Below are 27,201 nucleotides of genomic sequence, written 5' to 3' on the forward strand. Positions count from 1 at the left end.
TGTTGACTTAATAGAAGACAATATTCTGTTCAAGGCATTCATGTTCTCATGATTTTGTTTCCTATTTGATGGTATTAGAATTTGAAAAACCTCATCAGGTTCTTGGAGATGTCTAAATTGAGAGCATAACATGCTGAATTCTGTAAAATAAAAAAGCGAAAGTTCTAGGTGTGTACATAGTGCTCTAAGGACAAGTATATTGACCACATATACTATAAAATATCATTTCTGGACTAGGAATGGAAGTTTACACTGAATGATTGTGGTACATGTAATTCTTGAAAATACTCCCAATGAATATTCTCTGTGTTTTTATACACAAAGATACACAAATTAAACGTGTATTCCTCTGTATGCAAATGGTAAATGCTAGAAAACGGTTGTGAATGGCACCTTGATAACTAGGGAACAGCATGCTGCAGAGTATAAATGTGGATTCAGAATCCAGCAACTGTGAATCCCTGTCTCCCAGTGAGATGGCAGAGCAGTCCCAGTGCTAGCCTTTTCTGGAAGTGAGCTCATTATCAGTACAGGGGTAGGAGTAGTACTGCCCTTAATTAGCTTTCACTTCATTTTTCAGGTCATCTATTTGCTGCCCAGGACAAAAGCTCACTATCTATTGCAGACTCACTGTTGAAAATCGCAACATCTTCATTTTATGCAATACTTGAGAATGAATTCCTATTTCTGCAAGAGAATTACTACCAAACTATTGTTGTTGTTATTATTGTTGTTGTTTTGATTGTTGGTATTTGTTTATGTGGTTTTTAAGTATTAGGTTCTTTTTTTTTTCTTCTTTTGGCTTTCTACATTGTCATTTGTCTTCTTCTGGTATTATTAAACTTGAACAGAATGTTGAAATTGTTCTAGTAACCTTTTGAATAGACAAGATTAGTTACCATCTGGACTATCAAGAAAGAATTGATTTGATTAAAGTAAATATAATCCGATTAGGGCCAAAAAGGTACTTATTAAAGTCTCAACCTAAATTTCATATCAAAAGGTAACTGGGATTCTAATCCAGTGTAGAGCCACATATATCTCTTTCCCCATCTCTCTCTCTCTCTCTCTCTCTCTCTCTCTCTCTCTCTCTCTCTCTCTCTCTCTCTCTCTCTCTCTCTCTCTCTCTCTCTCTCTCTCTCTCTCTCTCTGAGTGTAGGATTTTGGAAATCCATTATGTTATCCATTATGTTAATGAATATCTATGAATATGGAGTTCTAAAATGGGACATACCTAGAGGGCTAGGTCAAAGAGAATCTAGGGACTCATTAATTATTTTATGACTCTTTAAGACGCAGTAAAAACATACTATTATTTGGACTTAGGATATTTCCTTTTCAGGCTAGCGTGTAGATCAAATTACAACAGCCTGCTACATGAAGGAACACCATAAAATTTAAAAAAGTAAAAATGTAATTTGAGAAGAACAGTCTTTTATGGCTATACAAGTGTTATCTTTATTTGCCTTTCTCAAAGTCTTTGCCATTGGGACTACTGTGGGCTCAAAATGACTTTTTTTTTAATTGTGAAAATACTGTACAGAGGGGCTACAATTACACGGGCAAGATAATGAGTACATTTCTTATCAAGCATTGTAGCCTCCTCCTTTGTTTCTCCTTCCCATCCCTTCTCATCCTCCCTTAGAATGACTTTTAAAAATATTTTTAAGACATGAAATGATCCCTGGGCTATGGTAATAATAACAAGAAGGTACAGGAAGGTATCTTCTTTTGGGCATGTGTTTTGTGGACAGAACAAAGATGCTCTGACTGACTGGGATCGCATATGAGGAGAAAAAGATGAGATGACCATTGTCAGTTAAATAACTAGGAAAATGGAGCCTTATCACCTGACACTGAAGAAATGCAGAAAGATTCACAGAAAGATTCCATGTGTTTTAGTCTGACCTCTTCCCAGTACTTATCTTACACTTATTTCCTTAAGTTTATGTTTTTACCCACCATTTTCTCACTAAATTAAAAACATTTAGGAACCATTCAAAAACTTTGCAAGGCTTTACACTAGAAACTGAAAACCTGTGGCTTCACCCATTCCTAACCAACATCTGGAAATAATCTGTATATCTGCAACATTACAACAACACTATTCAAATATACAAAATATTCTAGAAAAATAGCCAGTTACACACAAAGAATACTGAATGATACTGAATACAGTATCTATAAAGACAGTATCTGACAAATAGTGGATACTGATTCACTATCTTCTACAGGGATATAAATATGATCTATGACAAAATTGCTCTCAAGAAGTTTCTGACATAATCCTGAAAGCTTAATGTGTAGTATCCACATTCCATGGTAGGAATATAAAATATTTCCATTTTTTTTCATTAAATAAAACAGAGAAATGCCAAAGTTACAGAGGAAAGAAAGATCAATGTAAGCCAGAGAATCAAATTAGTATGTGATACTTGTTTCAAGGCAACCTTGAGTTATATTACTCCATGCTGTTTAAATGACTAAATGTTCTCCTGTAATTTTCTCCCACATGCAATAGTCAACAATAGTCAAAATTAATAATGATACCATGAAAATGTTCATCTATAAAAAACATTAATTTTCCCAAAACAAATGCGTACATTTAGAAAAATCTTAACAGGAGTTACATGAAACATGACAAGCTCATTCAAACTTCTGCCTGAAAGACAAATGGAAAAAAAATGGTCAAGAAAAAGATGTAAATAAATAACAAGGACTATGTTCTACCAAATATCAATGTTGCATATGATTTTTTGGTAACTGAAAGAGCCTAGATTAGCATAAAAAGAGATCAGTGATTAGAGTCATGAGTGTAGATGACAGTCACACATTATAATAAGAAAATGAATTAATTTTAAAAGTGGCATTCGAGAAAGGAAAGAGCAAACCTTTGTAAAGCTAAAGGAATCTGCAGTATAATTAGTAACTCAATTCTGAACATTGATTCTACAGAAAATAGATTCATAAGCGTGCAAACACAAACTGAATGGTTTACAGTATTATTCATAAAAATAGTTATAAAATATACATGTTCTATGATCTATTTAAAGTTTCAGCTTTGTGTTTAAAGTTTCTTTTTTTCTGTTGAGGTTGTGTGTTGACAGCAAGTTGGAGAACTCTAGAAGTGCCATGCCTTGGTAGCTCCAGCAATCTCATGGAATCCCAGGACACTCATTCTGAAAGCCTCTATTCAGGACACACACAGCCCCAAGTAGTCATAATGTTTATATATTTGCTGGAGCTGTGTTAATCAGGAATTCAATCTGTAATAGTTGAGTCACCTGCCTCGAAATCTCAATCGATCCCTCAAGTTCATCTCTACAATTCAGTTACATTACATTCAATTACATTTGGTTTTGATCTCCTTTCTCACTATAGTCAAAACTTCACACAAATAACAGTTAGAATTTTGCAGGTCCTCTGAATCTCCCATCAAGTCTGATCTTCCCCAAGTAACTGTTTGATATGAACTGTTCCCATCACTTGCTCCAACTGAATCAGGTGTTTCACTTCTTTTCCTTTTCTATTTTCATTTTTGTGCCAGAGGCTTGAACTCAGAGCTGGGGGCGCTATCTCTGAGCTCTTTTTCTCAAGACTAACACTCCACCACTTAAGCCATAGCTGCACTTTCGATATTTTGTGGTCAATTGGTGATAACAGACTCATGGACTTTTCCTTCCCAGAGTGGCTTTGAGCCACAATCCTCAGATCTCACTCTCCTGAGTAGCTAGGATTACAAGCATGAGCTACCAGCACCCAGCCTGCATCAGGATTTTTCTTGGACAATGTCATGAAAATATTGCCATATATGCATACTGGTCTTAGATCCTACTTGTTCATTTCTGTACAGAATTCACTAGATATCTTAATGACTCTATATTATTAATCGCCATGTAATTACTATTTGGTTCAGAGACAGATATAGTTTGCATGGAAACTGAAGTACAAATCCATTTGGGGGCAACTAAACACCAGAATTCCATTCTTTTGGAAGCAGGTCCTTAATTTTCCTTTGAATATTATGAATCTTCCAAAATTTTTAATATTGACTGGTGAGTTTTTTCTCCCTATTATTTAGTTTAAGAAGCTGACATGTGGTCCAGATTTAGTTACGATCATTATATATATCCATGAAAACTGACCGTTATCCATGTAAGCTAATGTGGATGATGAGAGTGGTAGCTAGAATTTCACTGGATCTACTAGAAAACAGATCTTCTGATAATCCTAGAGTTATAAAACTGGAGGTAGCTGAGAGCTGGTGGCTCACGCCTGTAATCCTAGCTACTCAGGAGGCTGAGATCTGAGGATTGCTGTTCAAAGCCAGCCCGGGCAGGAAAGTCCATGAAACTCTTATCTCTAATAAACCACTAGAAAACTGGAAGTGGTGCTGTGGCTCAAGTGGTAGAGCACTAGCCTTGAGCTGAAGAGCTGAGGGACAGCCCCCAGGCCCAGAGTTCAAGTCCCATGACCGACAAAAAAAAACCCCAAAAACCTGGAGGTATACATAGTTATTTTAAAATGATGAGTCTCCCCAATATTGAAACTAGTGGAAAAATCCAGCCATCCTACCTGTTTCCAAAGCATAATCTCTCTCTCTCTCCCCCTCCCTCCCTTTCTCCCTCCCTCCCACTCTCCCTTCCTCTGGGTGATGTCCCTGAGCTTTATCCTACTCAATGCTAGCACTCTACCACTTTGAGCCACAGAATTACTTCTGATTTTCTGGTGGTTAATTGGAGATAAAAATCTCAGAAATTCCTGCCTCTGGCTTTGGCCCATGATCCTCAGATCTCAGGTTCCTGTGTAGCTAGGATTACAGATGTGAGCTACCATGTGTGGCCCCACTTCTTTTCAACTACTATTCCCTTACATTTAGAGGTAACTACAGGCCAGGATTTTATTATTATTTCCTTGTTGTTTTGAGTTTTTTTCTAGCTATTTTATATGTACACATTCATGTTTAATTTCACAGTTTGGTAAATTATGTAGTCATCTATTTTGTGATATGCCTCTTTTATTAAACTCTATACAATCAACTATGTTGCTTATAGATATAATTCATTCAGTTTTGCCATTTATAATAATACATTGAATAAACATATTTTTTTTTTGGTCCAGTCGTGGGGCCTGAACTCTGGGCCTGGGCGCTGTCCCTCAGCTCTTCAGCTCAAGGCTAGCGCTCTACCATTTGAGCGACAGTGCCACTTCTGGCTTTTTTCTTTATGTAGTGCTGAGGAATCGAACCCAGGGCCTCATGCATGCAAGACAAGCGCTCTACCACTGAGCCACCTTCCCAGCCCTGAATAAACATATTACAGCTAAATTATTCATATAATTTTGAAATTCATGGGATTTTTTTTTTTGCCAGTTGTGAGGTATGAACTCTGGGCCTGGGTGCTGTCCCTCAGCTCTTCAGGTCAAGGCTAGTGCTCTACCACTTGAGCCACAGTGCCACTTCCAGCTTTTTCTGCTTATGTGGTGCTGAGGAATCGAACCCAGGGTCTCATGCATGGGAGGCAAGCACTCTACCACTGAGCCACCTTCCTAGCCCCAAATTCATGGAGTTTTGATATCACAAATGTCCCCATGAACACAACTCCTGATAAATGTAACTTTAGTGTAATAACTTATCCTCAGATTCTTTTTTTTTTTGGGGGGGGGGTCTGGTCGTGGGGCCTGAACTCTGGGCCTGGGAGCTATCCCTCAGCTCTTCAGCTCAAGGCTAGCGCTATACCACTTGAGCTACAGCGCCACTTCCGGCTTTTTTTCTTTTTGCTTATGTGGTGCTGGGGAATCGAACCCAGGGCCTCATGCATGCAAGGCAAGCGCTCTACTGCTGAGCCACCTTCCCAGCACCTATCCTCAGATTCTTTAGGACTGGACTGGTACCTAATTTTATCAATATAATGCCCAAGATAATGACCAATTTTGCCTCCTTTGCAACCCTTAAACATAGTTTGTCCTTCATTATTTTCTTGTAAAGACTTCAGTTAAATATTAAATAAAAGTAATGCCAGAAGGCTTTCCTGTCTTTTTTCTAAATTCAAATCAAATATTTTAATCAATCAGTAAATATGTTGATGCTTATGGGAAATTTTTATAAGCATACTGTATGAACCTAAGAAAGTTCTCATTTATTCCTACTTTAGTCATTACTAGGAAAATCACTATTGTTATTAAATACTGTTATTCAATAAGATGGTCTAGTCATAAAAACAAACAAGTCTAGCCATATCACCTGACCCCATCTACCTCTGCATTCTCTTGGTCAACCACTAGAGATTTCAAGCAGACCAGAGGCAATGGAGAAGTTGAGTAATTGTAAATGTCATTCTGAATCACTCATAGTGATATCATATGGGTTGTCTCTGTCATTTGATGTAAAACACTGTTCTTTTCAAGGTATCATGCTCTGCATGTCTCTCTCTCTCTTTATTTTTGTTGTGGGGGCTGAACTCTGGACCTGGGCGCTGTCCCTCAGCTCTTCAGCTCAAGGCTAGCTCTCTACTACTTGAGCCACAGCACCACTTCTAGCTTTTTTCTTTTTGCTCATGTGGTGCTGGGGAATCAAACCCAGGGCCTCAGGCATGCAAGGCTAGTGCTCTACCACTTGAGCCACAGCACCACCTCCGGCTTTTTTCTTTTTGCTTATGTGGTGCTAAGGAATGGAACCCAGGGCCTCAGGCATGCAAGGCAAGCACTCTACCACTGAGCCACCATCCCAGCCCCACTTCCAGCTTTTTTCTGTTTATGTGGTGCTGAGGAATCGAACCCAGGGCCTCATGCATGTGAGGCAAGCACTCTACCACTGAGCCACCTTCCCAGCCCCTGCATATCTTTCTGTAGGTTGCAGTTACCCCTGTATCCCTCTTGTCAGTGGTATCATCCTTATTCACAAAGTATGATGTTAGTAACTCTCTGTTATTTAACTCAGATTATTGAAGTACCCATTATGTTCTTCTGTACCTAACCACATCTTATAAATTAGTCTCTATGAAAATTACCTCTTTGTAAATTAGTTTAAATTGGGTGAATTTGTTACTTGCTACTTTAAAGATCCTAAATAAACACTTGTTTACAATTATTGTAACTGGGTACATAATTAATTAAGTCAACATAATCTAGCTTACTGTTAGGTAAGTGTGCCTTGGTTTCTGAATTGCATATCACATCATTTGGATATACATAGATAGACATATGAGACATGTATGCATACATATATGTATATATGATAGGAATGACTCATATAGTATTAAAATGTCACTGGTATTTTAGAATTACAAGAAAGGGAAAATATTAGACTACAGAACACAGTTGACATTTGCTTCTTGTTTTTATAGCTAGGTAAATGGAATGTTAAAATATCTTTGCAATTTTCTAAATATTGAGTATCAAAAGGCATTTGTCATATTCCATTTACAGTGGTATATTTGCTAAATGATGTCTATACAGGGTATCTTTAGACATTTTATTATTAGACACCAAGGTAGAAGGTAGAAACAAAAAACAAACAAAAAAATGTACTGAGCTGGGCACTGGCTCATGCGTGTAATCCTACCTACTCAGGAGAGTAAGATGTGAGGATTGGGGTTTGAAGCCAGCCTGGACAGCTGGAGAGTCTCATCTCCAACTAACCAGCAAAATCAAGAATGGAGTTGTGGCTTGAGTGGTAGAGTAACAGCTTTGAGTGAAAAGCTAAGCAAGAATGAGATACCCAAGTTCCAGCCCCAGAACCAGAAAAAAAAAATGTTAAGATGGAAAAGTTTTGTGCTGAAATTTCCCAGGGAAGTTTAAGGTATTGATCTAGTATGAGGAAATTTTTCCTGGTATGCTCATTTTAAACATAATAATTACTGATGAATGAATGAGTTTTCAGAGTAGGTAGAATAAAGGTTACTGAAATGTTTGTGTAGAACATTTGATTATTCTGTGTTATTAAAGTAGTGCTATTGAATGAAAATGTCTTAGATTTAATCTTAAATTTGGACAGTATTTATATAAAATATATTGTACATGTTGAAAATCTCCACTGAGTTTAAGATAAATTTGAATACAAAGCTGCATTAGAATCCTGCATTCAATAGTATGTTGGCTACAATAAAGGGCTAGAAAATGTGTTGCATTACCAAGACTAAATTCTCATGAACATTAACAGAAGTAATGTAACAGAACTTTGACTATGTAAAACTCAGCTGCAAATGTATACAGCAGCAATGGTGTGAATAATTAAACCATCCATGGTAGAGAAGCATCAATGTTATTCACAAAACAGCTTAAACTCAATACATCAACCATGTCAAAAATTATTGGTCATAACATTAGGTTAAAATATATGTAAAGCTGGGCATGGTGAGTCATGCCTAATCCCAGACTCAGTAGGCTGAGGCAGAAAAGCCACAAGTTTGAGGCCAGCTTAGGCTTCATAGTGAGGCATTGTCTTAAAATTAACCAAATTAACAACAATAACTAAACATGTGTACATTTAACCTAGGAGTTTGTAGGATAACCTTTATGGAGCTTTCTGAAATTGGGCTAAATTCAATATGATATAGTCTTGTTAGACTACTTAGAGACAAAAGGAAGGATGAATCATGTTGTTTACAACCCAAAGAGTCTATGATTCATTATTATCAAAAGTATCATCAGAGAACAAATATGGTATGTGACTTCATATACATGCCAGTAAAGGTCAGGACAATGACACATCTCTTTGCTATACTACTCTTGAAAAAGGGAGGATAAATTTTAAAGCATCAGCTTTCTTCTGGTAGGAATCAGAAATCAATTGGTATATATTGAACAGCTTCTGTGTCTCCTAGAAAAAATGAAGAACATGACATATTATTTTAAGACATTTACCATCTGAATAAATCAAGTAAGGAAGATAATATCTACATCACAGCCTTTTGGAGGCACAAAATAAGAGAGCCTTGTAAACTGTGTAGCTATTTAGATTAGCAATAGTGATCTAGTTAAAGTAACAGTGATTAAAGGATAACATTTTTAATCTCTGTGTTTTTTGAGGGTTTCAGACTTGAAACTTTAGCTTCTTCCTTTGAATGAAGATGATGTAGTATACAGTTGATGATTAATGATTGCAAGTACACCTTAAGGTTTTTTTTGGCATACCTATTTCTGAAATAGCAAAAATCATGTTGCTCTAGATTCTGGAGAATAATCAGCTTTGAGGTTTCCTTAATTGAAGAAGTATAATGTTGGTAAGTAAATAAGGGAATAAACTAGAAAAACTTGTAATGCAATAGTTCATTCTCTTATGCTATATTATATTTACATAGACAAAGACGTACCTTAAATATTACTTGTATTTATCTTTATGATTATAGTCAACTTTGAAAGTATATTCTACTAAGTTATAAAGTGTTAGGCAAAATGACAGATTCCTGTTTGATATTATACTTCTTAAAATTACATTGACATTTTATTCAAGGTGGGGAAAATTGACATGGAGATGTTTGAACACAGGACAAGTTCTTAAACAAGGAAGACTATGCCAATATTTTATTTGGAAAGATTATTGAAAGTTATCTCTATCCCTTAGGTCTCCTTTGTTTGAATGGACCCTGTGGATCTTGAGATTTTTCAAAAATATTGTGAATTAAAATTGAGCTCATGATGAGAAATTATCTAATATAAACTCAAAATAACAAGACTACATTTTCACTTTGCTCTTTTCTTCCTTTCTTTTGATAAGCTAGTCAAGTGTTTGAGCTTTTCCTCATAGATATCACAAATACTTCTTTTGCACCTCCATAAATTATTAGAAGAATAAGGAAATTAACCTCAACTCTAGCTACTATGCTTGAGCCTCCTCAGCCCAGGCACAATTTGTTAACTTTAACTTGTATTCTTAGCACCTTGGACAGTACCAGGCACCCACAGCTTCTCAGGTTTTGCATCAGGAAATGATCTTGTTATGATAACCATTGTCCTGTTTGTTAAGGAAGATTATTAGTTACGATGGTTTTAAACATACTTTGGTTTATTGTAATGACTGCTTGCATGCCAAATTACCCTCAAATTGTTTTCATTTCCCCTTAATTTAACAATATGTAAAATTCATGCTTATATTAAAAAAAAAACCCCTACACTAAAATTCGTATTAGCACAAATGCTTTGTTCATGGCATTTACCCCCACCTTTCCTTACAAAATCACCATAGCAATGTAAAAGAAATTTGATTTCTACAAATGCCCTTTTCTACATTTGTTTTTATTCTCACGTTCCAGCTCACAAAGGAATCCTTGTAGGTAGGAGGGAGACTCGAAAAGGGAAAAAAAATGAAGAAGGAAAAGGAGAAAATTCCCTTTATTAAAAAGACACATTGTTACTGTGTAGCAGCATGCAGAAGAGTTAAGTTATGAAAACACATACTGTGAATTCCTTTTTACCCTGCTATTTTATAATAAATGCGTTCTTCCAATTCCATCACTTATGGGCACCACAATAAAGATTGTGGATCCCAGCAAATGCACCTGGGTTTTGTAGGAAGAGGAGAAAAAAAAAATCCGTCTCTCTGTACAAGAGAAAAGAAAATGTGCCAAGGGCTGACTCGCCAGCAAACCTTCCCTGTAAGCTAATATTTATGCAGTCAATTAGTCGAGATTTCCCAAGAACCCTTTGTCTGTGGGACGGTGGGCTTGGCGGGCAGGATCTATTCATGGAAAAGACGTCGAGTGACTCCGCCCGAGCTGGGGGTGGGGAGGGCGCACCGCGTGGAGAGCTCGTCTGAGAATTAAAGTGAGTGAACAAAGAGAACTCCGGCACCGCTCGCTCGCCAGCGCCTCGCAGCTGCCTCCGCAGAGGCCGGGCAGCCCGGAAGGCTGCTGGAGCCCGCCTGCTAAAGCAAAGCGCTCGAGTAAATAATTGATGGAGATTGATCCGAGCCGAGACAAAAGCTTTGCAGAAAATCCATGCATCAGATTTTAAGCGGTTTGGGGGATCCTTGGCCAAGTACGGGAAATGTGAGTGGAGCTGGGACTTTGAGCTCGGATGCCAATCTTCCAGCTCGGGCGTGGCTCTGGCCTTTTTGTGTCTGCTTTCCTCCTCCCACTCTCCACCCCAGTCCCCCTCCCCACCCCCCACTCCCACCTCTGACCTCCACCTTCTCTTTTCTCTTCAAAGTAACCTCTCTGTGGTTACTTCTGTCCAGTCCTGCTCTCAATCCCGCCCTCTCTCCTGCCCAGCCCGGTGAGGTCAGCTCATGAATACCACTGCACTTCCTGGGGAGCGTCTGGCACTGCTTGGTACCTCGGTTCTAGCCTGCTGCCAGACTCAGCTGCAGCCCGGCCGCGGAGAGCCATCAAGGAGCCCTCTCCCAACCCAGCTGCGTTTGGAGGTTACCGCCATTGTGTGGGGGAAATCCATGTGGGTGTGGAAGTGGGCGAGCGGGCGTGCTCCGTCAGAAAGTCGTTTATATACACATAATACTACAAAGTTGAACTTTTCTCTGGCAGACAGACACAAGCTCCGAGGTCCCCGGAACACCGGAAGGAAAGCTCTGTGGATTTGCATCAACTTCTTGGACACATCTCATCTCCTGAGAAAGTGAGCAGTTACCCTGGATTTCTAAAGGGGTGGGAGTGAGAAATGGAGTGCATAAGTGGGCAGGTAAAGTTTGAGATACAAAGTGTTCATTTGGGCTCTGCTGGGAGGAGATTTCCGTGGGGAAAGACTCAAAGAGATGTGGCTGGCCTCTTGTCATTTTGTGAGAACCACGTGACAGCTGTCAGGTACCTTGGTTATGAAGCCAAGTTATTGGAAGCCAAGCTTTGTTTGGGTTTCTATCTGTTTGGGGGACAGCCTTTAGTGTTTTCTGATGGCTTCTCAGCTTCAGGGTGGTTCTGCCTGGTTACAAATAAGTTTGCTTTGGCTTTGTAATTTTGTTGGGCAGACCACATTAATCTAGCCCAGGCTTATTAAATAAGTCAGACAGTTTAGTAGGATTGTGGGTTCCTGGAAAGGATGTGGGAAGTTGGTGGGCAACTTCTCCCCTCTCCCCCACTATGCTTGTATTTCAGTGACTTAGAAGAAGAGCCCAGAAACAGAAAGGGAGGTGAGGTGGAGAAGGAGCTTTTCAGTACTGTTTCTTTACAAAAGGAAAATGATTACTTTCTAACAGAGTAGATACTAACAGGAATGATGGAGGCAAAGGAACTACCAGGTACTTCGTTTCTTTAAAGTAGCTGATGTTGGGCAGTATTGACTTGTTTGATTTTTAAGAGAGCATTTTGCCTAGTCATGCCTTTTCAGTGCTTTAGAGAAAAATAAAAATCCCAAAGAGAAACCACCAAATTGACTAGCTGAATGGATCACCAGAGAGGAAAACCCAAGAGACAGTACCTGGCTATTTTTACAGACTAAAAAAGTCAGGAATGGATTCAGCTTGGAAAGATATACAAAAGAAAATCATCTTATTACCATGAAAGAAGGTGGCATGAATCACCTTTTAGGTTTAGAGTCATTCTGTCTCAAAGTTTGACTCCATTCGAAGAAATTGGCACATTAAAGACACAACTTACTATATTCAACGCTAAATGTACCAGTTAGCCTAACATATATCACCTAAGAAGATGCCTACAAATGAAAATTCTTGGAATTACATGTAAAACTAAAACTATCCTGAACAACTACAAAATGGATTAAGTGTAGAAAAATAATTGTTAGAAAAGTGTAGAGCTGCCTAGCAACTGTTCAAAAATGTATTTGTAAGCTATAAAGGGGGGAGGGAACCGAACCTCTTAAGGGTTGTGAATAATTTAACCATATAGATACTTCCTGGTGTTGTTATTTTCTTAAAATTGGGGTTGATTTAAAATTAATTCTATTTCTTTTAGTCCTATTCTAAAGACAAGTGGCTACCTTTCTCTACAATAGCAATAGGAGTTGGAATTTGAGAAAGATATCATGTACCCGTAGCAAATTTCCTTTATATCGTAACTCTTTTTCTGTAGTTGACTCATGAGAATACTGGTTTAAGGAAACTGCTCCAGTAAGGTAAGCATTAAATACAGATTTGATGCTGAGGAAAGCCAACCTTATGAAAGGCTGAGGTTTGGCAACTCCAGTGTGTGCTCATCTCCTTTCGCACCAAAGCTTCTTGACCTTATTTTTTCTTCTTTACTTAACTTTCTTCCCATTGGTGTCTTTCTGACCCTCTATCTCACCCTTCCGGAAACCTGCTACCTCACAGAATGAAAGCCTCTGCAGTTTCCGATCTGCCATTTTACTGACAGATGGAATACAGCGCCACCACGACCGAAAAGAGACCTGACAGCTCCGCATCCCATTCCTAGGTCAAAACCCCTGTGTTGAAAACCTTCGGGTTCTGCAGCTTCGCTTGCACAACACAGTCAGGTCTGGCTCTTTAACAATGCAGACACGATGCATCTTTCTCTTCTTTTGTTTCTCTCTCCCCCTCCCCCCCTCCAGCTTAGAAAGCAAGGTTGGTGGCGGTGAGGAGGGGAGAGAGGAGGATCTAGTGATGGACGATTCCCAGTCGCCTCTGGTAGGCTCTTCCTAGACTGCCATGAGTCAGCCACCGACCGGGGGCGCTGCCCCTGCTGCAATCTCAGCTTCGGTGGCCGCCGCCACCGAGGCTCGCCTGCACCCGGAGGGCAGCAGCAGAAAGCAGCAGCGAGCTCAGTCACCTGCGAGACCCCGGGACAATTCCCTCCGACAGACAGCCGGGGCCACGCGGTCTCCCGTGGGGGCCGGCACAAAACTCAATTCTGTCCGGCAGCAGCAGCTGCAGCTGCAGCAGCAGGGGAACAAGAACCCCAGCCGCGCGGCGCCGCCAGCCGGCTCCAGGACGGGCGGGGGCGGGGCGGAGAAGGCGACGCCCCTGGCGCCCAAAGGAGCCGCTCCGGGAGCTGTCCAGCCCGCGGCTGGTGCTGAAGCGGCCCCCGCCGCGACCCCGCCTTCTGCGGGCGGCAGGAGGACCGGGCCGCAGGAAGACTCACCCCGGGGGATAGACTCAGTACCCTCCAAACTCGGGGAACCCCTTCCGCTCGGGGAAGGAGGAGGAGGGGGTGGGGAAGGGGGCGGAGCCGGCGGCGGCTCCCGGGAAAGGGAGGGGGGCGCTCCGCAGCTGCCGCCGCCCAGGGGCTGGCGAGGGAAAGGCGCCCGCGCTCCGCAGAGGGGCGGCAGCGGCGGGGAGGGGGGCTCCCCGTCTCCATCCACCTCTGCCGGGAGCAAAACCCCGGGCCCCAGCGGGAGAAACTCCGGAAGCGGCGTGGCCGGGGGCGGCGGCGGGGGAGGGGGCTACTGGAAAGAAGGATGTCTGCAGTCTGAGCTCATCCAGTTCCATCTCAAGAAGGAGCGCGCGGCGGCGGCGGCGGCGGCGGCGGCCGCGGCTCAGATGCACACCAAGAACGGCGGCGGCGGCGGCGGCGGCAATCGCGGCTCGCCGGTCGCTGGCTCCCCGGCCATCTGTGAGCCCCTGATCGTCGTCCCTTCCTCCTCTCCAATGGCGGCCGCGGCCGAGGGCCCCCCGCAGAACGCAGAGGGCAGCGCCAGCGGCGGAGCCATGCAGGCGGCGGCGCCCCCTGCATCGCAGCCGCAGCCGCTTCAGGAGCAAGAGGAGATGCAAGAGGAGATGGAGAAGCTGCGAGAGGAGAACGAGACGCTCAAGGTGAGAAAGAGAGGGGGACCCCGGGGCCGGGGGAGGAACGGACCTGGGCGGAGGGCTCCCCGGGAGGATTAGGGCGTGTCCTGGCCGGGGTGTGTGGCGGTTGCTAACCTGTTCGGGGTGCCTTGCCAGACTGGGGGAGGGGAGGGTACGGAGAACTGAAAAGGTGGGGTTGTTCCTTGGCCTGGTTAGGATTTGAAACCGCGTTAGGGTTCATGGGAAACCAAATCTGGGCCTTCGCTTTGCTAACGATCAAGGTTTGTCCCACTTTTTTTGGGGGGAGGGGGAGTATGGATAAACCTAGAGCCAGAGAGAGAAAGGCTTGAAAGCAGGCCGTTTTTATTTTTCTAGTTTCTTCTTCAATCAGATCTTTGTCAGCCCTCACTCCCTCTTGGAGAGGGGACGATAAAGCTGAGGGTTCGGAGTTGGAATGGGATGCGCTCGGTGTGTATGGGAGGGGACGGATGTGAGGTTGGTTGTTTGATTCGCCTCGCGGCCTTTCGTCCCCGCTCCAGAACGAGATCGATGAGCTGAGAACCGAGATGGACGAGATGAGGGATACTTTCTTCGAAGAGGATGCCTGTCAGCTGCAGGAAATGCGCCACGAGTTGGAGAGAGCCAACAAAAATTGCCGGATCCTGCAGTACCGCCTCCGCAAGGCCGAGCGCAAACGACTCCGCTACGCGCAGACCGGGGAGATCGACGGCGAGCTGCTGCGCAGCCTGGAGCAGGACCTCAAGGTCTGCGGCGCGCGGGGGGCTGCACCGTGTTTGGTGGGGGGGTGGTGCGGGTGGGAGGCGGGGTATTCTGGTGGAGGGGCAGTGAAGGACGTGACGTGGTGGTTAGGACGCGGAGTTCAGCAACGTCGACTGCCCACTATCAGGCTTCCAGAAGGAGAACTGACTGGTGGATCTGAAGAATTCAGCTTGTGTTCGTGGAGAACGAGGTTGTGGGGTGTTCCTGGAAGGAATTGTGGGTCTTGCAGAAGTGATGGAGAGGGCACCTCCCTCCTTGGCTGGAACAAGGCGTGGCAGCGCCCTGGCTCTAGCCTCCATCTGGTCTCCAGGGTCTGTCTCCTCAGTGAAAGCCAGGGGGAGATTGAGGGCAGCTTGAGATGGACGCGTGCAGACATAGTGATATCCAGAATAGAAAGAGCCAGCACGGTGAAGGTTGCTTCTCTCGTCTCCACTCCCCCACCCACACTTCACTCCTTCCTCTCTGTACTTACCACTCCAGTTACTTTCCGAAAGGAAAACTATCCAAATTGCAACCCCTTTGGGAGAAGTATAGATAGAACCTCATTTAGAAGTGAAGTGACTCCTTCGAGAGTCTCTCCCAGGAGAAAATGCAGCCTTGAAATGCAACCTTGAAATGTTGGACTGTGTGGTTTCTTCCCTTCAGTTTGATTTTCAGACAGACTCACTGACAATGAACACCTGGTATAAAATCCATCACCATGCATAACAAAATATACTTTTAATTGTGTTAACTTCAGCATAAAAATGTAATACAGGGGCTGGGAAGGTGGCTCAGTGGTAGAGTGCTTGCTTCACATGCATGAGGCCCTGAGTTCAATTCCTCAGCACCACATAAGCAGAAAAAAGCCGGAAGTGGCGCTGTGGCTCAAGTGGTAAAACGCTAGCCTTGAGCTGAAGAACTGAGGGACAGCGCCCAGGCCCAGAGTTCAAGCCCCACGACTGACAAAAAAAAAAAAGTAAAATTGCCCTATATTCAAAACAACTATAAGTATTGTTTTAATTTTTACCAGAGTCATTGTTACATCCATTCTCCCCCCAACATTTGCATGTTTATTATGCACCAGGCGCTGTAGCAAGCATTGTTTTATACATTTCTTTTTCATTTAATTTCGAGGAAAAAAACATGCAGTAGAGATTATTAACAGAACCATTTTGTAGGTACAGATACTACAACATTTATAGAGGTTAATTACCAGTGCCCAGACCTAGACACACTTGGAAGTTCAGCCAGGTTCAGCCCTCATCAGTCTGAAACCATAGCATATGTCTTGAGTTTATACACTAGGTGATCCCTTAGTCTTCCAAACCCTATAATTTTCATCATCATCTGAATGCTTGGGCAAAAAGGCAAACAATCATTCCAAAAATTTGAAGACTAAGTCAAGACCAAATCAAAACTAAAATATTTCCTACATTTAAATACCTCTTGTAAGATCAAAATTCAGCCCCCAACTGCCATTTGAATAAATGTCTCTCCAGTTTTCAATAATTGCAATAACCAAAACATCTACCTCATAGTTTACTGTAGAACTCTAGGTGTATGAATGGCTCTGTAGGGGATCCAGTATAACCAAATACTACAGTGTACTACAGAAGTTAAGGTAACAAAGTCTAGAACCATCCCATCTGGCCTTTTGTTAGCTGTGTAATGTTAATCATCTTAATTCACCTTTCTGACATTGTTTCCACTTCCATAAAAAATGACGTATGGAACTTATAACTATCATATGGTAGGAGATTTTTGTGTGTGTTAGTCCTAGATCCTTTTTTCAGGTCCTGGGCACTGTTGTTGAGCTTCTTTGCTCAAGGCTGTACACTTCAACTTCTGCTCCACTGCAGCATTTTTAGTAGTTAGTTGGAGATGAGAGTTTCATAGACATTCCTCCCCAGGCTAGCTTTGAACTGAGATCCTCAGATCTCAGCCACCTGACTGGCTAGGATAACAGGGATGAGCCATCAATGCCTGGCATTTTAATACTTTCAATATGAAGAAAAATAGGTTCTTAATACTTTTAGTATGAATAAAATTGTATTCTTTTTCACAATCTCTTTAATTTAGGTAGCAAAGGATGTATCTGTGAGACTTCACCATGAGTTGGAAAATGTGGAAGAAAAGAGGACAACAACAGAAGATGAAAATGAGAAACTGAGGCAGCAGCTTATAGAAGTTGAAATTGCAAAACAAGCCTTACAGAATGAACTAGAAAAAATGAAAGAGGTTAGTAACTGCTTGTCTTACAATGTAATATATATTTTTTTAAATGCTTGAAAAAATCCTAAAACATAATATAGCTGGCTAAGTAATTCTATATAGTAGTGTAAATAATTCTTATAATTTACAATTAAAAGACAATTTCTTGATCTTAGCCAAGGTACTAATAAATATATTTTTTCCTAGTAACAAATGAGTAGCAAAGAAAAAAATTCGAATTGAGCATTACGCCTGCTATACGTACTCTGGGCTGTGACTAAATGTTTTGTTCCTGGACATTATTATGTATGCTAATTAAATAAATTATCCCATGAAGCAGACTCAATGGACATCAAGAGTAGGAAGGAGGGAGTGGTGCTTGTGTTGGATGACAGGAACAGATTTGTGGTATTACTGATGAGTTCATAGAACAATAACTTTCTAGAATGGTCAACACTGTAAGGTCCATTCAATCAATTCTACTCATTGGCTTGAATTTTCTCTACGATAAGGTCCCTAGGATGATATCTCATTGGATATGATGAATGACTTACCCTGAAGATATTCCACATCTACCAGTTTAGTTACAGCATATTTCTGTTTAAAGGATTTCTTTCTGTTGAAATCATTTAGGTAGAAAGCAATTCCTCTAGTTCTGTCAGAATATAGTCAAAGCTTTCTTCCATACTGACAATTTGAAGATTCCTACCTTAATTATCCTGAGTCATCTTGAAGAACAAAATAAATATCGCTTAAAATAGAGAAGAAAAAAACAGAAAAGGTTCTGCCAATACATAATTAGGTTCATAATAACTATTAAGTTTATTTGAATTACAATACTTTTCTCTGAAAGTACCTAAGTATGTACAATGAAATTGAGAGAATTAATATTGACAATTAGCAAATGCATACATGACTTTCTGAGCAAATTCCTTTGCTTAGATATACAGACTCCTAAAGAAAACGTTAATCTTTCCATGGACTGAGGTATTAACCTATAATTTCTGTGCTTACTTTGGAATGGTACAACTATATATCTATATTTATGATGTAACCAAAAATATTGATAGATTAAGTATACATAAGAACTTTGTAGAGTGGTTTCAGTCGAGGAAGATATTCTTTGTAATGTTAATATCTATTTGTTCTTATATTATACTGGCTTTAAACTTATTTTATATAAAACAGGGAAAATCAGTTTGATGATCTATGATCCTTGGCCACTAGCTAAGAGTGGACCTGTGTTATAATATAAAAATATGGAGAATAAAATCTTGTAACCCATCTTCACAAATAACTGACTAGGGGACCTTTTAAGGCTTCTTTTACTTGTCTTTATTTACTCAGTAGTAAATTGTTTTAGATGATTTTCAACTACTACATACTTTCTCATAAAATTCAGGGCACTGCCCTGGGAAGGTGGCTCAGTGGTAGAGTGCTTGCCTTGCATGCATGAGGCCCTGGGTTTGATTCCTCCATACCACATAAGCAGAAAAAGCTGGAAGCGGAGCTGTGGCTCAAGTGATAGAGCACTAACCTTGAGCTGAAGAGTGGAGGACAGCACCCAGACCCCGAGTTCAGACCCCACAACTGACTTGTTTTACTAAAGGCAAGAAATCAAACATGAAATTAATATAAATACAAGCATGTATCTCTAAGTAGTAATACATGTATTTTTCAAAACATACATTTGAATATCATAATTTGAAATTTCACTTCCAAGATAAGATGAAATGAAGCATGGGATTGGAGGCATGACTCAGTTGATAGAACATTGCCCAATCAGTGAAAGTGGCAGATACCAAGTTCAAGTCCCAGTCTCAGACCTAAAAATAAAAGAGAGAAAGAAAAGATGGAATGAAGCAGATAGCTGTATTTATTTGCTAAAGCTGCTGTAATGAGGAAACAAAAATAGATGGCTTGAACAAATATTTATGTTATGGGGGCTAGAATCCCAAATTAAGGTTTCAGCAGGGTTGGTTTCTTCTGAAGGCTGTGAATAAAGAGCAGGGTCCAGGCTTCTCTTCTTGACTTGTCCATGGCTGTGTTCATATGCACCTGGCCTTCTCCCTATAACTGTTTTCAATTTTACCTTTCTTTTAAGAACTTAGGGTTTAGGATTTCACCAGATGCAATGATAGAGTGGACAGAAGGGACTGTCAGTCCTAGTAGATTTCATTTCCAGGTCATTCATTTCATCCTTAACTTTTTGTGTTTATAAACATAGAATTATCTTGCTTGAATTAAACACATTCAATGAAAAATAATCTTCACTTGGTTACCAGAGGTAGGATAAAAATACTTTGCCATTTGGCATCATGTGAATATTTTTCAAGTGGATATTTGGCAAGTTGTACCTAAGAATGGCATAAGAATCTTCTGATATTTACCCTATGTCCTGCAAAGGAGGAAATGCTTAAAGACTGTTGGTTCTTTCCATGGAGGGACTTCTCCGATCCAATAGTGAAAGCCAAGGTTGTAATGAGGAAGAACTGAAACCTATGAAAGTCCTCAGGAGACTTGTCAGAGAGAAGCATAATTCTTTGATTCTTTTCCCCACACATGCCTATGACTTTCTCCCTTGCAGGATGTACTTCTAGAAATGCTGTTGCACCTCCAGGAAGTGTAAGCATATATGGGCAACCCAGAGAGGCAATTCACATTCTCTGTGGAGTTATAAAACCCAAACTCTAATCCCTGATTAAAGAACATAAGTGTAAGACCAGAAGTGGTGATTCATACCTATAATTCCAGTAACTTGGGAAACAGTGTTCATGATGATCATGATTTGAGACCAACCCTAGTACAAAGTTGGTGAGATCCTCCCTCCCCAGTGTCAATAGAACAGTCTGGACCTGTAATTCACCTATATGGGAGGCAGAGGTTGAAGGATCCTAGTCAGAGGCTGGCCCTAACAAAAACAAGACTCTATCTTAGAAAGCGCTAAAAGCATGGCATGCCTGTATAGCAAGCAAAAGGCCCTTAAGGCTTTGAGCTGAAATCTTAGGACAGAAACCCTTATTCAATATCTTTTCTTTAAAAAAGAATAATAATATTAGAAAATGGGGTGGTATGTGTGGTAAAAAAAAATGAGCAGAAGTAGGGTGGCATAGAATATATGAGGACTATTGAATAAAATGAAAGAAAAATGAAAAATATTCTAGCAGGAAGGTTCAACCTGAGGTTAACCTTCATAATGTTTAGAGATGTGTCAGAGATGAAAAAAAATAGTTTTAAAATGTCTAGAAACAAGAACTGGTTTATTCAAAACAAATTATTTTTTGTAATGATAACTTTGTTTTCCTCTAAGAAGGTAAATATTAAAACTGAGTTGCAATAGTAGCTTGGTTATTTTGTGAGGCAGAAGTTACTAACCATGTTCTCTCTTAGTTGTGAAATTAAAACATGTTCAAATCCTTCCTGAGTTTATAACCAACCACCTGAACAACAAGTCTTTTGTGTTATTCTACCAATGGAGGAAAGTGGAATCATGCCAAATTCTCTATTATGATGAAAAGACATTAGTTTTGGAGACAAACATGAAATGTTAAATATAATGTACTTGAAAAAAGCACTCTTCTAATTCTAAGACTTTAGTTCCTCAAATGGAGCCATATAGATGTTGAATAGTCCTATTGGGACCAATAGACCATCTGCTAGAGTTTGGAACCATTTACTAAGGCCTTTAACTGGCTTCAAGGGTATTGACCAATTGTTCTCAGAGCTAGTGGCAACACCGAGTCCTATGTACCTGCTCACATCCATCTGCTAATCTGCTTCTCCTGAGGATGGAGTAGACATCTGGGGACTAGAAGAACTGAGTAGAAGTAGGATGGAAGTAATTTGTTCAGTTTTTAGCCACTTATTGCTTGTATTGAAGCAGCTGATATTCTGCCAATTGCAAACAAGAGGGACCTTTAGAATGCTGCCTTCCAATCTTTATAACATTCTCATCCCAGTTATAAAGTTATAAAACACTGATTGCTAGTAGCAGCATGCTTTCTTCCTGGAGAAGAAAATACCTTCAACTTCCTATAATTTGGGGAAATGATGGTCTATCACTTAGCAATAGAGATTTCTGCAAAAGTTCATGGAAACAACAGCCAGCTCTTTGAATGTCATGATAAGTTTGAGCACAAATAAAAGTAAGGGAAGCTGTGGAGGAGGTTATACACAACACATTCTCTGAGTTGGGATAAATTTTGTTCCATTTCCATTGGTGGCCAGTTCCTTTCTTGAAGTTTGGTTGCAATGGGAAGGAAAATTATTTGGCCTTTGGAACTCCTTGTACCCCTCAGGAGGAGGGGGACGCCTCATGTTACTTTTAAGGCCTGGTGCCAGAAGAATTGATGATAGAAAATTGAGTTAAAAAAAAATTACACTGAAGGGAGCAACAAGTATTCTTTTAATCATTTCACTCTTCACTCTCTTTTCTACAACAGTGTTAAAAGAAAATAATTTTGTTAATTTTTTTCCATGCTTTGCTCTAGAGGCATTTAAATGGTATACTATAATAATAATATCTATCTAAACTTAGTTAATATAGCCTAAAAACTACAATAAGCTTTCATTCTAGAACATGGGAATAATTAGTAGTATACATTTTAATAGTAGTACCTCCGCTTTTTTAATACAATGCAATGCATACGTGTGTGTATATGTGTGTGTGTGTGTGTGTGTGTGTGTGTGTGTGGTGTGTGTGTGTGTGTATGTGTATGTACCTATCATCTTCATATGTGGAGCACTTCAACAAATTATTGCTCTACATGTTTATGGTTACTTATTTGTTTTCTTATATAAAGGACTATCATAGCCACACTTAATTTTGTAGGTAATATTTTTAAGCAATATTATGCAAGTATCCTGCAGAGTAATAAATCAGTGAAGAGGCAGCAAAAGAGGCAATTTTAATGGAGAAGTTTTCGGAATGTGAATATTTTCTCTCATCAGTTTATTGAAATTTGGAAAGTGAAAAATTTTGAAGTATGACTTAGATGGTAATGCCTAGCAAGTATGAAGCCTTATTCCAAACTCCAATACCATCCAAAAAAGAAGAAGAAAGAAGGAAAAGAAAAGAAAAAAATGGACCAATAGTCATTAGTATTTTAAAATAAAATGACAATTATTAGTTGTAGTGTTATACACTTTGCAGTCATTTTCAAGGTTTAGTCTTAGATAAGTAGCTCTCTTACCAAAGCCCTTCAAAAAACCAAATGAGTATCCAGACTAGAAATTGATAGCTTGTTTAGTGAAATATATTTAAGTTTTATTATGAACTTCAGTGTTTTGGTTATTTATTTTACAACAGAGGTAAAGCAAGGTGTGGTGGAATATTCCTGCTATCCTAACACCCAGGAGACTAAGGCAAGGTGATTACAAGCTCCAAAGCAGCTTAGCAAGTCCCTATCACAATAACATTTTTAAAAAAAATTCAGCTTAGCATTATACAACTCCACATTGCTGATCAGATCTCATATCTTTATTGACTGGGATTTTTGAACTTTATATTCTTGAAATTATTAAGTTGTTCACAATAGAAGTTTCACCTCATTAAGCAAAACCTTAATGAATCTATTTCTAATTTTCCTACAAAATTAAGTTTAATGTTTTGCAGTGTAGTAGGCTGCATTGTTCAGTAGTTACATGTTTGGATGTTTGTTCCCTTTGCTGATAAACCATATTCACTGGAGCTAAGTGTGTCTAACCATGGACCCTGCTTAGAGTCCAGTTTAATATGGCCCAAGGCTGAACTTTTAATGACCTATAGGAAAGTTAGCAGCTTTCTTGTGTTAAGTATCTCCATGACAGTTAATCATCTCATTATTGAAGGGTTATTAACTTCTCTGACTTCTGTATCCAATTTGCCTGAAAAAAAATAATTTGAAATGATTCATAATGAAAGAAAAAGTAATTGAAACAGAGTTTAAGAATTAAGTCAAGGAAGTATTCTGGGAAGACGAAAGAGAAGTTAATCTGAGGGATATGCATTGCTATGAAACAGCTCTTTAATTTAGTGGCAATGAAGGCATGGAAGGAAATATTGAAAGAATTTCTGTACAAACTATGACCAAATATGGAGGCATTATTGAGTTACATATGAGAGAAACATGAAGAAAAGCCATTATAGTACAGAGGAATGTAGACTGCTATAAGTTAACATGACATGACAACAACATAGACAAATGAGCCTTCCAAAAAATTATGAATTTTCATCATACAATCAACAAATTAGGAAATGAATTTTTAAAGCAAATACAATTAAGACCTTTTGTCATGATGTATAAATTTGAATGGCATTTATTAGGAAGTAATTGTATCATAGAGCCTAGACCATAGGTCATTCCTTATGACCTTTAGCAACTAATTTTAAATTTATAGGCTTTAAATTCTTTATTTGTAAATACTGAAACAAAACCACTTTCTAAGATACCATTATAAAATTGCTATCTGTTAGTTATCCATCTCTGTTTCCATAAAAGTGTCATAATCAAGAATAAAATTTTATTACCTTGACTTAATTGCTGTAATAGTTTTTCATACATTTCATTAGCAGGTATTTGTTGACTTTAAATTTAATCTCTACTATAGTGTGGCAATCCATCCAGATTCAAGAAAGTGGAGATAAAATGAGGAATGGCAGTGTATTGCATTAAATTCCTGTCCTCACTGAAGAACATTACTAAGGGTCTTTAACACAGAATAAGGCCTACAATGATCTGGGTGTTAGTATTCAGCATTCAGAGCTTGGCTTCATGCTGTAGAAATCTGAACTGAAAACCTGAGATGTAAGGATGAAGACAAGTAACTTTTCTCATAATCTGACCTACAGTTTTTGATGAGATGCTTCCCCATTCTAGAAAGCCACACAGACCAGATGGTAACCAAAGAATTCACCATCTTTTGTAATAAATCAACAAACCAGTGTATTGAATAATGACACCCAAACATTTCTGAGGTGGTTTGATTAACAATGTCCTCTGGAGTGAAGTCAGCTACTGTTTCCTGTCCCTCACAGCTATTAGGGTCTACCAGAAAGGATATTTCACATGCCTTAATGAGCAGTTAAACAACCAAACATTTGTATTTTGGTCTTGTTGAAATATAATCTATTTTAGTACCCTCTACTACCCATGACTGGTGTTTTTTGAAGTTGCAAGACTTTATCTTTCTAGAAGCATAATGATGTTTTCTTTGGGACTACTTGGCCCTTATGTGGAGCACAGACATACAACCATCCTGTGCAACCACCTCCATTAAGAATCTGTCTCTGTTTTAAGGGATTCAGAGGATGTAGCTGTGATCTAAGAAGTCCAAGTGGTACACACAGCCTTTGGGATTAAAAAGTAATTGACAATACTATTCTCTATTGTTCCCTTTATCAGGGCCATCCTTGGTTACCTGAGAAAGGTCTTGACATTAAATCATGGCAGAAAATAGTATCTCAGTCTTGTAAATAGGTCTACACTTGTAAAAAGAGTTTAAAATCTTGTACAGTTTGACTTGAATTTAATCTAGCAAACACTAAGCCCCTCTACTTACCTGTGTGTGTGTGTGTGTGTGTGTGTGTGTGTGTGTGTGTGTGTGTGTGTGTGTGTAAACAGAGAGCGAGAATGTTTAAGAAATAACAGATAGCATGGCACCAGTGGCTCATGCCTGTAGTCCTGACTACTTAGGAGGCTGAGATCTGAAGATCGCGGTTCAAAGCTAGCCCAGGCAGGAAAGGCTGTGAAACTCTTATCTCCAGTAAACGACCAGAAAACCAGAAGTGGTGCTGCACTGTGGCTCGAGTGGTAGAGTGCTAACCTTGAGCTGAATCGCTGATGGACAGTGCTCAGGCCCAGAGTTCAAGCCCCATGACCAACAAAAAAAGGAAGAACATCAAATACAGTGAAAGCAGGGGTTATACCGTGGGGGACATAACCCCTGCTTTCACTGTATTTGATGTTCTTTCTTTTTTTTGTTGGTCGAAAAAAAATAACAGATAATGTCACCATGGGGTAGTAGTCCACTTCCTCCAAAGTTGATTCATTTTCTTAAACAAAGACAGCTTTATAGTACTTGTGACAACAGCTGCACATATACCTTACTTTACCAAATACTTTGATGTCCATGGTATCATGGAGTTCTTACAACATGAGCGAGATGTGGGCTCTGTGAGGTGAGAACTCAGACTTAATGGAATTCCTGAGACCCTCAGTGCCCTTTCAGTGTCCAGCATGCAGACAATTTGGCAGTTATCTTCTGTAAAACACTACTCTCCATGTTTAATTTGCATGTATCTTTTTCCTGTGCTGGACTATAAACTCACAAAGGACTGAGTCTGTCTTCTTTTTCTTTTTGTCTTTTAGTATGTATATTATTATTGTAAAGATACTGTACAGAGGGGTTACAGTTACATTAGTAAGTAATGAGTACATTTCCTATCAAGCAATGTTACCTCCTCCTGTGTTTTTCCCCTGCCTCCCCTCCTCCCCACAAGTTGTAAAGTTCATTTTCAACATAGTGTATTGTACATCTCATTGTTACAATGGGCCAACCTGTATCCTTATTTCAGCATTTTGTTGTTTCCCTTCCCCTCCCCAAATTAGAAAAATGATATACAAGATGCAGGACACTGGAATCAAATACAGTGACAACAGGGGTTATACCATGGGGGAAGAGCATACAAAAGAAACCAAAAAAAAAAATCACATAGTACATTATAAATACATTAGAAACAACAGCAAGAAAGAAAAAACCTCCTGTGTCCCTAGGAGTTCATTTCACTTAGCATCATCTTATATGGTCATATGTACGTAGCTTTTGACCTTTTCTGCTTGTCCTAGACATATACTAGTTATTGCAGATAAGGGAATCATGGGACTTATGTTTCTTTGGGCCTGGCTTACTTTCCTTTTTCATTTGTCCCAGCCAGGAGAACCGGGGCACAGAGTTGATAAACAATAAATGATTCAGACAGCATGCAGTCAAGCAAACTGTTTTGCCCGAGAGTGAAGGGTGGTGGAGAGAGGGAATCAGGACTCCTCTCACAGTGCTTAGTGGAAAACAGTCAACATGGAAGGGAGCAGATGGATAGCATCAGCCTCATCTGCTTCCAGAAGTGAAATGAAAAGTTCTTGCTACCTTGCTTCCTTGTAGAAGCTTTTAACCCTCTATTGCTTCTCTCAAATCCTACTGATCACTTAGAAGGAACAAAGCAAACTTAAAGCAAACTCCTATAAGAAGCTCTAAGGTTCTGGGGAAGGCCAATGAAGACAGGAACTCCAGAATAAAATTTCTTTTGGGAGGAAAAGCGGGGTCAGTAGCTAAAGAGGTACAGTTTGCTTATGAACTGTGAGGCCCCTGGACATTGGCTCTGTGATCTGACATCTGTATGTTTTGGTGAGAAAAATTGAAATAGAGATCCACTCATTCCCAAAGACAGTCCAATGAAATTTCCTTTGATGCCTCTAATATTTGGGACAGTTAATCCAGCAGTTAATTTGGCCGAAGACAGATGGACACTGGCCCCAGTAATTGCTGCAGTTGATCAGTAGCCACCAATAATGAGTTATATTCCAATCACTGTACCCAAATGTTTATGTATAAAAGTGCTCAGTTTC

The 27,201-nt window shown here is 40.0% G+C and overlaps 1 protein-coding gene across 2 annotated transcripts in view; it reads left to right on the forward strand.

The window, feature by feature from the left end:
- Positions 1 to 11,477: 11,477 nt before the first annotated feature.
- Mtcl3 (MTCL family member 3) overlaps positions 11,478 to 27,201 on the forward strand; it is a 39,918-nt gene continuing 24,194 nt past the window's right edge. The window contains exons 1-4 of one of the 2 annotated variants that reach the window (XM_070010863.1): positions 11,478 to 11,568; positions 13,453 to 14,653; positions 15,166 to 15,390; positions 17,468 to 17,626. In XM_070010863.1, coding sequence (XP_069866964.1) covers positions 13,550 to 14,653; positions 15,166 to 15,390; positions 17,468 to 17,626 — 1,488 coding nt within the window. In that variant the 5' untranslated portion in view covers positions 11,478 to 11,568; positions 13,453 to 13,549. Of the gene's footprint in view, positions 11,569 to 13,305; positions 14,654 to 15,165; positions 15,391 to 17,467; positions 17,627 to 27,201 lie in introns of those variants that run through there. The other variant, XM_070010864.1, reaches the window with a different exon arrangement.

This window comes from Dipodomys merriami, unplaced genomic scaffold (assembly GCF_024711535.1).
Source record: "Dipodomys merriami isolate MVZ:Mamm:240054 unplaced genomic scaffold, mDipMer1.0.p SCAF_8, whole genome shotgun sequence".
NCBI lineage: Eukaryota > Metazoa > Chordata > Mammalia > Rodentia > Heteromyidae > Dipodomys > Dipodomys merriami.